Source organism: Caenorhabditis remanei, chromosome III (genome assembly GCF_010183535.1).
Source record: "Caenorhabditis remanei strain PX506 chromosome III, whole genome shotgun sequence".
In the NCBI taxonomy this organism is placed as follows: Eukaryota; Metazoa; Nematoda; class Chromadorea; order Rhabditida; family Rhabditidae; genus Caenorhabditis; species Caenorhabditis remanei.
In genome coordinates this window covers 16,980,636-16,994,534 of record NC_071330.1, presented here as the reverse complement: position 1 = coordinate 16,994,534, position 13,899 = coordinate 16,980,636, and the positions used below count along the sequence as shown (strand labels likewise).

At 36.7% G+C, this 13,899-nt stretch overlaps 4 protein-coding genes across 4 annotated transcripts; 3 read left to right on the top strand and 1 right to left on the bottom strand.

Annotated features, from left to right (window-relative positions):
* Positions 1 to 507: 507 nt before the first annotated feature.
* On the top strand, positions 508 to 2,702 carry GCK72_011754 (uncharacterized protein; the record flags this gene model as incomplete). Its single annotated transcript, XM_053728657.1, has 4 exons — positions 508 to 545; positions 588 to 815; positions 1,135 to 1,261; positions 2,142 to 2,702. 4 exons carry the CDS (start codon positions 508 to 510, stop codon positions 2,700 to 2,702), a joined length of 954 nt encoding a protein of 317 aa, XP_053588234.1.
* Positions 2,703 to 5,288: 2,586 nt separating this feature from the next.
* Positions 5,289 to 5,654, top strand: GCK72_011753 (uncharacterized protein; the record flags this gene model as incomplete). Its single annotated transcript, XM_053728656.1, has 1 exon — positions 5,289 to 5,654. The coding sequence occupies one exon, from the start codon at positions 5,289 to 5,291 to the stop codon at positions 5,652 to 5,654; it is 366 nt and encodes a 121-aa protein (XP_053588233.1).
* Positions 5,655 to 6,430: 776 nt separating this feature from the next.
* GCK72_011752 (uncharacterized protein) lies at positions 6,431 to 11,382 on the top strand (the record flags this gene model as incomplete). Its single annotated transcript, XM_003100783.2, has 7 exons — positions 6,431 to 6,514; positions 6,561 to 6,666; positions 6,712 to 7,085; positions 8,785 to 9,039; positions 9,859 to 10,080; positions 10,130 to 10,462; positions 10,996 to 11,382. The coding sequence occupies 7 exons, from the start codon at positions 6,431 to 6,433 to the stop codon at positions 11,380 to 11,382; spliced, it is 1,761 nt and encodes a 586-aa protein (XP_003100831.2).
* A 2,088-nt stretch (positions 11,383 to 13,470) lies between these two features.
* GCK72_011751 (uncharacterized protein) lies at positions 13,471 to 13,765 on the bottom strand (the record flags this gene model as incomplete). Its single annotated transcript, XM_053728655.1, has 2 exons — positions 13,471 to 13,701; positions 13,748 to 13,765. The coding sequence occupies 2 exons, from the start codon at positions 13,763 to 13,765 to the stop codon at positions 13,471 to 13,473; spliced, it is 249 nt and encodes an 82-aa protein (XP_053588232.1).
* Between the last annotated feature and the right edge of the window lie 134 nt (positions 13,766 to 13,899).

Genomic DNA, 13,899 nt, shown 5'->3' with positions numbered 1-13,899 from the left:
ATTTGTTTGTTTCTTTGTTTTTGTTTTCTAATTGTTAATAAATTTATATCAATGCAAGTTTTCAAAAGTATAATTAATTTCTCATCGGCCCGTCCAAGTGTATGACTGAATGGGAAGTCATCCCTGAGAAGACATAATGAGAATACGACAAGCGTCTCACTTAGATATCTTCCCAGAAGAACAATTCATCAGGTCAATCTGCAAAACTGAATGATTTGATGGAAAGTGATAGTCTGAAAACCGGAAAATTTTAAAACTTTTCTGAAAACTGTAAGCTAGGCTCCAAGATGATCTTAGTGCATTCTCCCAGGAGAATATTTTGAAATCAAGTAGTTGCTGGAAAACTTGTTTTTTTGTGATTTACGTTTTTCAAATTGAGAAATCTTTATCTGGAATCTTCACCCAGCCTTTGCCGGCTGCTCTTTCCGGTAGACCCTTATCTTTATCTTTATTAATTTAATATACTGATAAGCAGATGGACATAGAGGTGAGAACACGGATGACGGAATGGGAAGACATCCATCAGATGACAAGATGAGAATACGGTGAGACATCTTCCCAGAATACTTTAACACCAATTCTTGCAGCTGGCAGGCTTTCAGAGATTTTGGAACTCTGACATGTGAAAATCCATCAGAAAACATGCCAGAAGAAGATAAACCTCAAATCAAATGTTCCCAGAAGAAAAAAAGTTTAAAGCCGTGTTCAAAAGTCCGCAATCTGGAAAATAGTTTCAAGAAATTCCTTACTGCTCTTTCAGATAGTTTACAGACAATTTCAATCGCAAAGTTTTTTTTCCAGATTACTTCTAAAAGGTGTGAGTCGTCCCATGGGAAACGTGAAAATTGGAACGTGCAGCTCGGCGGCAAATGACTGTGCTCATGAACTCTCAACTTGAGATTTTTCCCAGAGAACTCTGTTCAGATCACGGGCGGGATGGGTATCTTGGGACATGCATCTTCTCATTTCATTTTTCTCAGATGTACCATACGGAGGTTCTAGTCGTCATTTTGCAAATTGTGTTCTCACTAATAGGTGACTATCTCATTTCTACGTTTTATCGACTTTGAGACTCCTTCCTCTTCAATTTTTTTAGTCAAACTCTACTCTTTTTGAATATTTCCTAATTTTCAGCATATCTCAGTCAACGATGGAATTCAACATGGTCCCAGCCCCTGTCAACTATGGAATGGCCCCACCACCTCCACAACAGAAGCGGCAGCCAAGGATTCTGCGCCAATTTCCGATTGGCGGGAGTCTAGTAAGTAAAATTTCTAATTTATCATGTTCCTCTCGTGTTTTTTTGGTGTAATCAAATTGAAAATAGGTTAGAGTAGGAACTAATACTATTTTATTAAAAATTTTGAGTTGATTTCTTGCAGGGCTGTGCAAAAAATTTTACGGCAAAAACTGTTTCTGTCCAAACTTTTAGAAAACATTTTTAGACCAAAATTTGGAAGTTTCTACAGATAGTTTCAACAATTAGGTAACAAAAATAGAGATTTTTCGATTTTTCCTGAAATTTTTCAAATTTTGTATTCTAAATGTTTTTTCCTGACTTTTTGGTTTTTTCGCTCAAAAATTTTCGAAATTTTTTTTTCTTTTTTCGGTACGAAAAATATAGCTTCACAATTTTTTTCGGAAAACTTTTTCACACAACCCTAATTCCTAGTCTGTAATCAGATTTCACAACGAAAGTCAATGAGAAAAGTTGTTCGCTTTTTTGCAAAACGAGTCTTCAAAATCGACATTCTACGTGTTTTTCTGGAATTTTTTTCTCCTATCACCGTAAAAACTCTAATTGAGGTGCATGCACCTTTTAAGAATCCTGAAAATGCTCATTTTTGCATCGAATTGTAACAAGAACGTGAATAACTTTTCTCACAGACTTCGGTTGCAAAATTGAAAAAACAAAGCGGAATCAGCATAAAATTTGCTAAAGTATTGTCTCCACTGAGGATTTCCAAATTTGAAGCAAAACTTAATTTTATGATCATAATGGGGCTATTCATGTTCGGAAAAAAGTGTTTTCCCTCAATTCATTTAAAAAAAAACCACGAAGTAAAAACACTGTTTTTTCGGAGGTGAATAGCCCCCATAACGTTATCTTGTCATTTTACTTATCATCCCATTTTTTGCAGATCAATATCTGTGAAGGTGCCGTGAGGCACATCTTTGAAAAGCACTCAAAGGACTTCACCATTGCCGCGAATGGAGCAAAGGACTGGCCAACGATCGAACACAATGTTTCCGGCCACATCGCAGAGATGATCTGCAGCTCCGCGCATCTCTTTCTGTCAAATGTGCGGAGCACTCGCGATGACTCCATAATGATCTACCTGAAGCGACCACAAGACAAACTCCATCACTGTTTTGTCGTTGCTCATGAAGGTGATAATTGTTATCGGTTGAACACCGGTTACAAGAAGATCATTGAGGAGGAATCGTTTTCTGGGACATGGATCAACTTTGGGACCCAAAGAGTGGAGGAATACTGGCAAGGGATGCAAGGAGTCTACACTAGAGGAGCACCGGAAGAAAACTTCCACTACTGGTGCATTCACGGACGTGATCCCAGAGATTTTCTTAATTACCAGCCCCCTGTCATTGTACCTGTACCCCCACCTGTCTATCTCATTCCCCTCATTCCCGTATATGTTGTTCCCCAATATGTCACATACCAACAGAAACTTATTTTTTAATAATTATTCTTTATAACATTTTGTTATTATATTTCTTGTTTTGCATCATTTTTTGGTTTTCTTGTTGTTGTTGTTTTTTTTTGGAATATAATTAATAAATTTATATAAAAGCAAGTTTTCGCACCTATTAGTCCACCTGTATGACCGAATGGGAAGACATCCCTGAGAATACACAGATGAGCGTCTCTCACTAGTGAGATATCTTCCCATAAGAGTAATTCAAGAAGTCAATCTGGTAAACTGAATGATTTGGTGGGAAGGAAAAAATCTTGAAATCAAGTAGTTACTGGGAGATTTGTGCGGAATGCTGAACTCACGAAGAGCCAAAGTTAGGAAGTCGAAAATCTGAAATTACCATATACTGTACTAACAATCCTAACTTTTCATCATAGTTATCACGGCAAGACCCGGCTTCAAAAAACCATTTTTTATTAAAAATCTGAACATTTTTATTGATTTTCAGAGTTATTTCAAGTTTTAAATCTTAGTATGATAGAAAATTTCACTGAAAAACCTAAATTTTGAACTTTAGAACCAAACGTTCATTCTATGCATGTTTTTTGTTATAATAAACTATGCTATTCTTTCCCTGAACGAAGTTAGAAAATTATTGTCACACATCCGTCACCTGATATTGGGAACATCCGCGTTGGCAACCTATCAGATGTACAGTAACCAACGCAACAATGACAATATCTATAACATTAGTCTATAACATTAGTCCCGATGGCACCTGGATAATTTACATATCGCTAGGATACATGGGTGCGTTTAATTAAATTTGACTAATTACATATATTTCTGTATCATTTCTTGTTTTTTGTTATCGCCTTTATAATTAATAACTATTTTCAAATAGTTCAGCTTTCATTTCATAAGATATGCTAGATGACTTTAAATAGACATTGGATTAGTAGAATTTGTGAAAGTAATTTCCCACGAGCAAATGTACGCTGATGGGAAGATAAACTTGGGACATAGACAGTCAGGTTATAGAACAGTGTTGTTGGGAATTCCGACTTCCGACTTCCGACTTCCGACTTCCGGGTGTTTTTTACTTCCGACTTCCGACTTCCGACTTCCGGATAAAAATTTTACTTCCGACTTCCGACTTCCGACTTCCTGATAAGAAAAATCACTTCCAACTTCCGACTTCCGACTTCCGGATAAGAAAATTTTCACTTCCCAACATCTCTGTTATAGAAGTCATCCTCACGTGCGTGGCCATCTGAGAAAAAAAAACAGTTTCCCATAATGGAACTAGCAGGATGTGACGCAGAGTATAGAGTCAGTCTTGAGCAGAATCCGTCTATAAGCTGGTGACTTCATATTTTACCTTATTGGTCGCTATACCTGTATTTTTGATTGTTTTTCTTAAAGCTTTTACTGTTTTTTCCCTCAAAAACTCCCATTCTGCGTAGATCTAGGCTTTCAATTGGTCTAAGCTAAATTCTTCCCAGAAAAATTCTTGTTGATCTGTTCATTAGTACTTTTAACCTATCGCAAATTAGTTCCGTATTTGAAATTTCAAGGTTTAAAAGCTGTGAAAATTTTGAACAGTCATATACGGTAACAAGACCATTTTCAAATTGTTTAATGTTTAAAAACCTCCCAAGAAGTTGTTAGCGTTAGTTTTCCCTTAATATTTTAGAATTCGCTTCTATTCTCCAGTGGATATCAACAGCCCGTTCTACAGTTAGCTGGTTTTGGTACTCGTTTAGTTTTACTAGGGAAGTCATGGACTCGGTCTGGAGTTATGGGTCGTGACCTATACCATTGGCAAGCTGCGAAAACGCTGATTCCAAATATATATTCAGTTTTTGCCCTCGATTCCTGGTATTCAAGAAAAAGAAGGTCTAAGTTTAGAAAATGACAAATTACTACCTTTTTAAAGCGCAAAAATCGAAAAAAAAAATTCAAAAAAATTTTCGTGTGTCAGAAAGGCAATAATTCGTCATTTTTCCAAATTTTGGTCTTGTTTTTCTTGAATACCACTCATCGAGGGCAAAAACTGAATATATATTTGGAATCAGCGTTTTCACAGCTTTCCAATGGTATAGGTCACGACTCATAACTCCAGACCGAGTCCAGGACCTTCCCTAGTTAGTAGATTGGTTTAAAATCTCCCAATTTTTTATTTCAGTGACGCATGGCGTATATTGAGTATTAACGCTATCCTTGTTTTCCCACTTGTGTATGTCGGTGAGAAGGTATACCTGGTACAAAAATGACCATCTGGAAAGTGTGTCTTATATTGGAACAAGTAGAATGTGACGATCGCTCTGCATATAGTCTCCCAGAGTCAGTCTAGAAGAGAATCCGACTTATTATTTCACTTTATTTTTATCTATTCTTGTACGTTTTGGTTTATTTTTCAAAAGCTGTCAGTGGTTTTTCCTTTAAAAACTCCCAATTTCAAGTTCTGCTTAAATTTTGTACCTTCTCCCTTCAAAACTTCAGTATTCAAGTTTGTCACTGAGTATACAGTCTCCCATCAGTTTTGGTGCAGTATTGACTGCTCAGTCGTTGAGCTATGCGTTCGCGGAGCCTGTGTCGAGAAGCCTTTTCCTCGTTTCGTCGTGGGGAATGGATGTATTACGAATAATGACTGCTCAGCCAATGAGGAATGCGATTTTGGAAAATGTATCAGTATGTCGCCTCGGAATCCTTTATCTCGTTTCGTCGCGCCAAAAGCGTGTAGCACCGGAGCGGATTGTGGATCTCAATCGGTTTGTGTCGATGGAAATTGTGTCGTTGACAATGGATACGGTGGAAAGTGTTCAGTTGGAGCTCACTGTCCAAATGGTTACAATTGTGTCAATGCTCGTTGTGTTCCAAGTAGCCGTCGTTTCGAGAGAACCTGTCGAGTCAATTGCCCAATTGGAACATGGTGCCAGAACACTTCGTGCCTTCCTTTTCCCGGAAAATAATTGTTCTTTTTCACTGGAATAAATCTTGAGCATTCAATTTTTTTTCACATTTTTCAGTAATCCTTATTGCTTGCGTTTTCACCTTTCTGGATATTGAAATCCTGATTAGTAGCGGGTTAAATGGTGCAGAATTCTTCGTTTCTGCTAACAATTAAATTTAGATAATCAGAGAGGTAATTAGAGATAATTATAGAAGTTTACACAATCGCTTCTTCTGATCTAACATCTGCTCCTAGGTGCCACGTGTGTACTCGCGGTAGTGTGATCTACACAAGGAGGGATGCATTATGTAAGAAGGGCAAGGGATCGACACTCCGACTTTGAAAGTATGTTACTGCATCAATAATAGTCCAACAACGTCGATATTTATAGGACATGTAGATCAAGTTTAGAGCTTCATTTTTGTAGTTGAAAACTGTTTTGTACGAACATTCCTTGAAGCGTTATAGATCATCAAAGGAAACCTCATATTGACTATCTATAACTTCTTATGGAGCGGATGTACGAAAATAATATGAGTGTTTTTTTTTTGTTTTACTGTATTTTTAAAAATTTACTAATTATTTCCGTCTCAATTTCAACAAATTTCCCTTCAAAACCCTCCTTTTTCAGCTATTTTTCACTATTTTTCTCTAATTTCAGCACAAAGTTACTGTAATTGTCGTGAAATCTTGCGCATTGTGTGCAAACACCATCACGGCCGAATGCAGAATCCACGTTTTCAGTTTTTTTTCTGACGAATTTTCAACCATTTTTCACTCATTTTTCACCCATTTTTCAGGGAAAAAACATCGAAAAATGTCGAAATTTCTGGAAATTAATAAGAGGGCGTTGGTCCCGGGATATCTGCACCGAAAATCAATGTCTTATATTCTTGAAGAGGTAAAAAAAACCGACGATTTTCATTTTTTTAATTAAAATTTTTTAGTTTCAAGGGAATCTCCAGACGTTTCGTGGCTATCCGTATGGTTGTGCTTACGGAAAAGAGGAGGAATGTGCTCAGTTATTGATGAATGCAGCCAAGAATAGACTTCGTAATTTTTTTCGAAAAAAACTTAATATTAAAAAATTTCTTTCAGGAATGTACGGATCGGCTCGCGAATTTGCGAAGAATCTGAAAATCTACGGAAGTTTCAGTGGAAATGATTTATTTTTCGATTTAGATGAATTTCCGTATCAAACGAATGCAATTGTCTATAGAAGTCTGAAAAACGATGAGGAATACATCTGCAATTTGGATCTTTTCGTGATTCTTCAGAATATTCTTCTTAAAATTTCGGAAAATCCTCCGATGCTACTTGCAGCGGGTCTTAAGACCGGTCTTGATTATTATTTGAAGAATTTGGACGAAGAAGTTAATGAGAATTCGCTCAAATTTGTGCGATTCGACGAGAAAATTTTTGAGGGAATCGAGAAGGATTTGAGGGAGATGATTGCGAAACGGCGACCGAATGTATGGCAATGCACTGTCTCCCACACTGCGAAAAAGAACATGAAACCGATTTTTCACGTTTTAATGCTATAAATTTGATAGTTTTTGGCTGGAAATCGCTAAAAAATGACGATCTTGGCCAAAATCGTGAAAAATGGTTAGAAAATCGCTAAAAATGACGATTTTTAGTCATAAACGCTGGAATGTGATTGAAAGTGGCATATATTCAGAGTTTTGGCTGAAAATTAGTCGAAACCCGTCAAAAATGACAATTTTCAGCCAAAAACTGTCATTTTCGAACCATTTTTTGCGTTTTTGATTGAAAATCCCTAAATTTCATAGTTTTTTAGTCAAAACCGCTGAAAAACGATTAGAAAATGACAGTTTTTGGCACAATCGTGAAGAATGGTTAGAAAATTACTGCTTCTGCGTGGAAATCGCTAGAAAATGGCGATTTTAAGTGATAAACGCTGGAAATTGATTGAAAATGGCATAAATTCAAAGTTTTCGCAACTTTCAGCCAAAAACTGTCATTTTCGAACCATTTTTTGCGTTTTTGATTGAAAATTCGCAAATTTTAGCCAAAATCACTGAAATACGATTAGAAAATGACAGTTTTAGGCAGAAAATTGTCAAATTTCAGGAAAATGATGAAAATTGACAATTTCAGTCAATTTTTCAGCGTTTTTGCACTGAAAATCCAGTATTTTCAGGTTCATAGACGGCGCTATTGATGAAAGAAGGTCAGCAAATTGTAGAAATATTGAAATTCTCTATCGAATGAGCCAAAAACGTGAATTTTGATGAGAAATTTACTTTTTTGATACAGAAAAACAGATTTCTGAAAAATGAGATTTTCAGCCATTTCAGCCAATATTTTTATCGCATTCTCAAGTACATGTGCAATTTTCACTTTTTCTGTATCAAAAACGTTATTTTTTGACCAAAATTTACGTTTTCTGGCTCATAAATAATTTCATTTTCCATAATTCTGATAGATGAGACCTTTTTTTTTCATAAATTGCGACCGACGTTTAAAAATCTGAAAATACTGGATTTTCAGTGCAAATTCCTAAAAATTGGGCAGTTTTTAGCCAAAACTGTCATTTCCTAATCGTTTTTCAGCGGTTTCGGCTAAAATTCGCTATTTTGGGGATTTTCAATCGAAAACTCAAAAAATTGTTCGAAAATGACAGGTTTTGGCTGAAAATTGCCATTTTTGACGGTTTTTGACAAATTTTCTGCCAAAACTTTGAATTTGTGCCTTTTTCAATAAATTTTCGGCGTTTATCGTCATTTTTTAGCGATTTCCACCCAGAAACAGTAGTTTGCTAACCATTTTTCACGATTGTGGCAAAAAACTGTCATTTTCTAATCGTTTTTCAGCGGTTTTGGCTGAAAATCCCTAAAATTTGAGGATTTTCAGACTAAAACGCAGAAAATTGTTCGAAAATGACAGTTTTTGGCTGAAAATTGCCACTTTTGACGGTTTTTGACCAATTTTCAGCCAAAACTCTGAGTTTATGTCATTTTGCTAGCGATTTCCACCCAGAAATAGTGACCATTTTTCACAATTTTGGCCAAAATCGTCATTTTTAGCGATTTCCAGCCAAAAACTATCAAATTTATCGCATTAAAACTGGAAAAATTGGATTCAAGTTGTTTTCCGCAGTGTGGGAGCCCGTGTTTTATAGATTTGTATTTAAAAAGCATGTTTCAGGGGCCCGATCACCAACTATTCTCTTCGGAATTTCCTGAGATCAAATCTCTAGTAGATGTTATCGAAAAAAGACAAGAATTGTTTCATCCGACAGTTAAAGTTGTTCGTCTTTTTGAGGATGGCGATCAGAAGTTTGTGATGAAAGCGGAAGTTGATTATATACTCAACAAGACGAAAGATGATACTGAAATTTGCTTTTTGCACACAATGGGGATGGAAGAAGCTGAACGGACACTTGGGAAAAACACTTTTGAGGTTTTAATCTTAATTTGGTCTCAAACGTCAAAAAAAAGCGGCTCCGGGACAGTTCGCAACGAGAAATTTCGCAGCCGGGCATTTCGCGGCTATACGCTTCACCGCCTCAATTTGCTCGTTTTTTCAGTGATAACTTTTCAGATAATTAATTGTTTGAGAAGTCAACTATAATCGTTTTTATGGTTTTCATAAAGGGAACCACAAGAAATTACCAGTTTTTGTCCTTTTTTGAAATAATCTATGCTTCTGGACACTGTTTTTTTATATTAAGTAGAAAAAACGACGAAATAACTTGAAAATTCTGGAAAAGACAAAAAAATCAGTTTTTGCATAAAAATCGCTAAATTAATACCAGAAATTGGGGATTTTTACCAATATTTTCGATTTTCAGGAAGAAATTGTTTTTGGAATTGAAAAGGGAAATGTGGCTTAAAATTTCAGTTTATTCGCTGTTTTCGCTCACTTTTTCAAGATTTTTTTGTCATTTTTTTTTTACTTTCTGTGAAAACTGTGTCCAGAAACACAGATTATTTTGAAAAAAAAAGACATAAAACTCGAAAAAACGGTTCTTTTTTATTCAAAAAGCTAAAAAAGTTAACTTTCTTTTTCCACAGTATCATAATAGCAATGCACGCTTCTTACAACCGCGCTCTACCGAAACCGAAGAAAATAGTGCGCGAAATGAAGAGACTCAGAGAAAAAGAGACGTTTCTCAAGGGGATTTCGGTGGAGCGCAGTTGTAAGAGCTGTGGTGAGCTAATATCAACTCTCAAAACCAATTCTCTCCTTATTTCAGGAGTATAAATTTTCTAATTTCAGTTCATCCGCTGCCCAATCCAACGAGCTAAACACCGAGCTGTTCCCATCAAAGGCTGTGGTGGTGGAAAACAAGAGTCCAATTTTTACATTCTCGCCGTCGACGCCCTATTCGAATATCTGCGAAGTGTCATTTTTGGTGCGAAATTTCTCCAAAAAATGTCGAATTTCGACGAGTTTTCGCGTATTTTATCCGATTTTCAGAACGTTTTTACGGTGGAATTTGTAAGGGAAACTGAAAATTGAATAGGTCAGAATTCCAGTTTATTTCCAGAACCGTCCATATTTCATCCGAATGAGTGTGATGAATGGATTATCAGCAAAGTTGCCATCCGAAGTAGAAAAACTTCCAGCGGATGAAGTGAGAATTTCTTTTTTTTTTCACACTGTGAGAAATGCGAAATGTGATGGATTCACTCTACAAAATCTGAAGAATGAGTTGAAGCATCTCGGGCTCACTAAGGCGTTGCCTGAAATTCAGGATTACGCAGAAGTGGTTTATGATCATGTGGATAGAGTGAAGGCCGAGGAATATCTGAGAACGTGTGACTTGTTTGATGCCATCGAACAATGTCAGCTCATTTGTATCTTCAATCGACTTCCAAATGTAGGAAATCGGGAAATATAGAAAAAATATAGGAATTCTATGATAACAGTCAAAAACCCCGAAAAAAATAACCCAATCAGCAAATTTTCAGCCCGAAAACGCAAGTGCTGGCCGAACTTTTTTGTGTTTCTAGGCCACGGAAACTCTTCCGATCCAAAATCCCTATTTTTCAGGCGAAAAAATTCAGGGCCTGAAAAATATTAGCACGACACACATCTTACAACCGCGCTCTACCGAAACCAAAGAAAATTGCGTGAGAAATTGAGAGACTCAGAGAAAAAGAGCAATTTCTCAAGGGGTTTTCGGTAGAGCGAGGTTGTAAGACGCTTGTCGTGCTAATGTGTAATTTTTCCTTGAAAATATGGAATATTTCAGCTCGGAACTCGATTTCAGACAACTTTTCAGTCGGAAATATCGATTTCGACCTGAAAATTCGGAATTTTGCGGGATTTTCAAGTGGAAATTTCGCTGCAGGATCATTTTCGGGGATTCTGACTGTTATTTTGACGGAATCCCTCAATCTTTTGTTTCAGCTCAAAAAGTTCCTCCACAATCAGAATGGATGTGGAAGAGTTGTCGGATTGAAGTGTGATGAGTGTGAGAAGGAAAAGAAGACTCCAGAAGTCCAAATTTCGTCTCAAAACGATTCACAAATGGAGTTGATTGAGATAAAGAAAGAATTGGAAGATCTGAAGAAGAACTACGAGAAAGCTGTAGAGTCTGAATCCAAATTGAAGGAAGAACTGGAAAAGGAGACTCTGGAAAAGGAGAAAAATCGAGAGACAATTCTCACGTTGAAGGCTGAAAATGCCGCTAATGAGAGAGTAATTCAACAGCTACTCGATAAATTGAAACCAATTCGTAGCAATGAAGACCGTCAAAATGCCGTTGAAGAAGCTCCGTTTTCCAATATGATGTAGTAAAGGAACCTTTTCGGAATTTAATTTTTGTTCTTTATTGTAATTTTTATTAATTCAGAGATAGCGATGAAAAATATTGTATGTTTTATTGTTTTTCATGATAATTGGTGGAATGTTTTTCGGAAAATTAATTGTGTTTTCAGGAACCATTGAGTAATGGAAATTCGAAGAAGAAGACAGACGGGCAGATGCTCGCCGAGCCCGTTGTCATGGAGGCAAGCGAAGGGTAGAAGCACGAAGATAGGAGAATGTAAATTTCTCCTGAAGTTTTCAAAAATTAAGTAAGTAAAATAGCGATTTTTCGATTTTGCCAGTATTTTTTCTAGCTTTGTACTCAAAAACAGGTTTCTGTAGGGTCTTTCCTTGAAATACTCAAATTTTCATACAAATTCAAGATTTTTTCCAAAAACTACTTTTTTTTCAGGATTTTTTTTCAAAATTTTCGGTTTTTTTCGGTCAAAAATGTTCGAAAAAAAGTTTTTTGAATTTTTCGGTACGGAATTTTCGAATATGTCATTTTTCGAGAGTTGACAAGGCCCCGCCCTTGTAAACAAAATTTACGAGCCGGAAAATTGGCGCCAAATTCAAAAATTCAAATTTTTTCGAATTTTTGAATTTTTTCGCGAAAAAGTCAAATTTTCGACTATCACTCAGAATTAGAAGAAATTCTGAAAAAGCATCAAAAATGGTCACATTTTTGATGAAAAATTGAGAAAATTTCAAAAAAAAAAATTGGGAAAAAAGGATCATTTTTTGAAGCCGGGCCGAGCCTTGAAAATTTTCTACCGGGCCTTGACAACTATGGTTTCCAGGAAAAAATCAACGGGTAACATTTATTGACGATAAATTAGAAATCATTTTTTACGAAAATATTTCAAGTATTGACACCACAATTGACAACCACAACAATTGAAAGACTCACAAGGGAATTGACTTTCGGTATGCGTTCAGAATTTTCTATAAACTTGCACACGGATAGTTTCAAATCTGCTTTAAACAATGATAATAGTGAAAAAGTGCAAAACTCCCGAAAAGTTGGATTTTTTTGCTCCGAAAGTTTGCTCATTTTTCATCATAGAAAACACGAGTGCCAATTCGAGAGGACTATCGGGTTCGTAAAGACAACTAGCTGCCCTCTCGAACAGCGGTTGGATGGCCACGTGGCAGTGAGGGGGGTTGGTAGGAGGAAGGTCTGGGGATCGACCCCATCCCCTTTTTTCTTTTTTTTGCATTTAGAAAACTGACTATAAAATGTCAACTACAGCGTTTTCGAACTATTCCATCAAGTTTTATTCCGTTTCGAACTGTTTTCTACATTTTCTGAACATTTGGTAAGAAACTTTTTTTGAGATAATATTCTGTTCTCATGGTCTCATTCATGATGGAGACTCCTCTTTGACAATTCTTCAATTAATCTTGTTTTTTCCGAGGACATGCCGGATAATCATACAGTGCCTTCTTCATTTTGAAGCAATGCCTGGTAGAGTAGATGAGATGAAACATTTGGTTTACAAGCTTTCAAAATGAGTAAGTAGACCATGGTGAGATGAATGAGACCATGAGAACAGAAAATTATCTCAAAAAAAGTTTCTTACCAAATGTTCAGAAAATGTAGAAAACAGTTCGAAACGGAATAAAACTTGATGGAATAGTTCGAAAACGCTGTAGTTGACATTTTATAGTCAGTTTTAAAAATGCAAAAAAAAGAAAAAAGGGGATGGGGTCGATCCCCAGACCTTCCTCCTACCAACCCCCCTCACTGCCACGTGGCCATCCAACCGCTGTTCGAGAGGGCAGCTAGTTGTCTTTACGAACCCGATAGTCCTCTCGAATTGGCACTCGTGTTTTCTATGATGAAAAATGAGCAAACTTTCGGAGCAAAAAAATCCAACTTTTCGGGAGTTTTGCACTTTTTCACTATTATCATTGTTTAAAGCAGATTTGAAACTATCCGTGTGCAAGTTTATAGAAAATTCTGAACGCATACCGAAAGTCAATTCCCTTGTCAGAGAGAAAGAGACATTTCTCAAGGGGATTTCGGTGGAGTGCAGTTGTAAGAACAGTGCCGTGCTAATACCCTCACTTCAATTATTCTTCATCTTCCAAACGATCCCCCAACGCATTCATCTCTCTCAGTTTCCTCGATATATCCCGTTCGATTCTCCGTTGTCGACGTCTTGCCTCTTGTACTCTCGGATCTTTGTCTCTGGCTAGCACCTGAATTTCGGTTGCCACTTCCAGAAGTTCCTCAATCATTGTGGCTTCTTGACGTTTCAGCTCTTCTAGTCGGGCCTTCACTTGCTCAATACTCAATTCCATCTGAAATTCGCATGAGCTTTTTAAAAATGTATAGAAAACGACAAACCAGTAAAGTTCTATTCATATTGACAGAGCTCGAGAAGAATGTGATGTGGTCGTGTCGTCAAAAAGATTTTCGTCAGAGAGTGAGAGAGTGAGAAGTAGAGAAACAGAGCTCGCGGAGCCCTGTGACTTGAGGTAACGAATGAGCAGAATCGA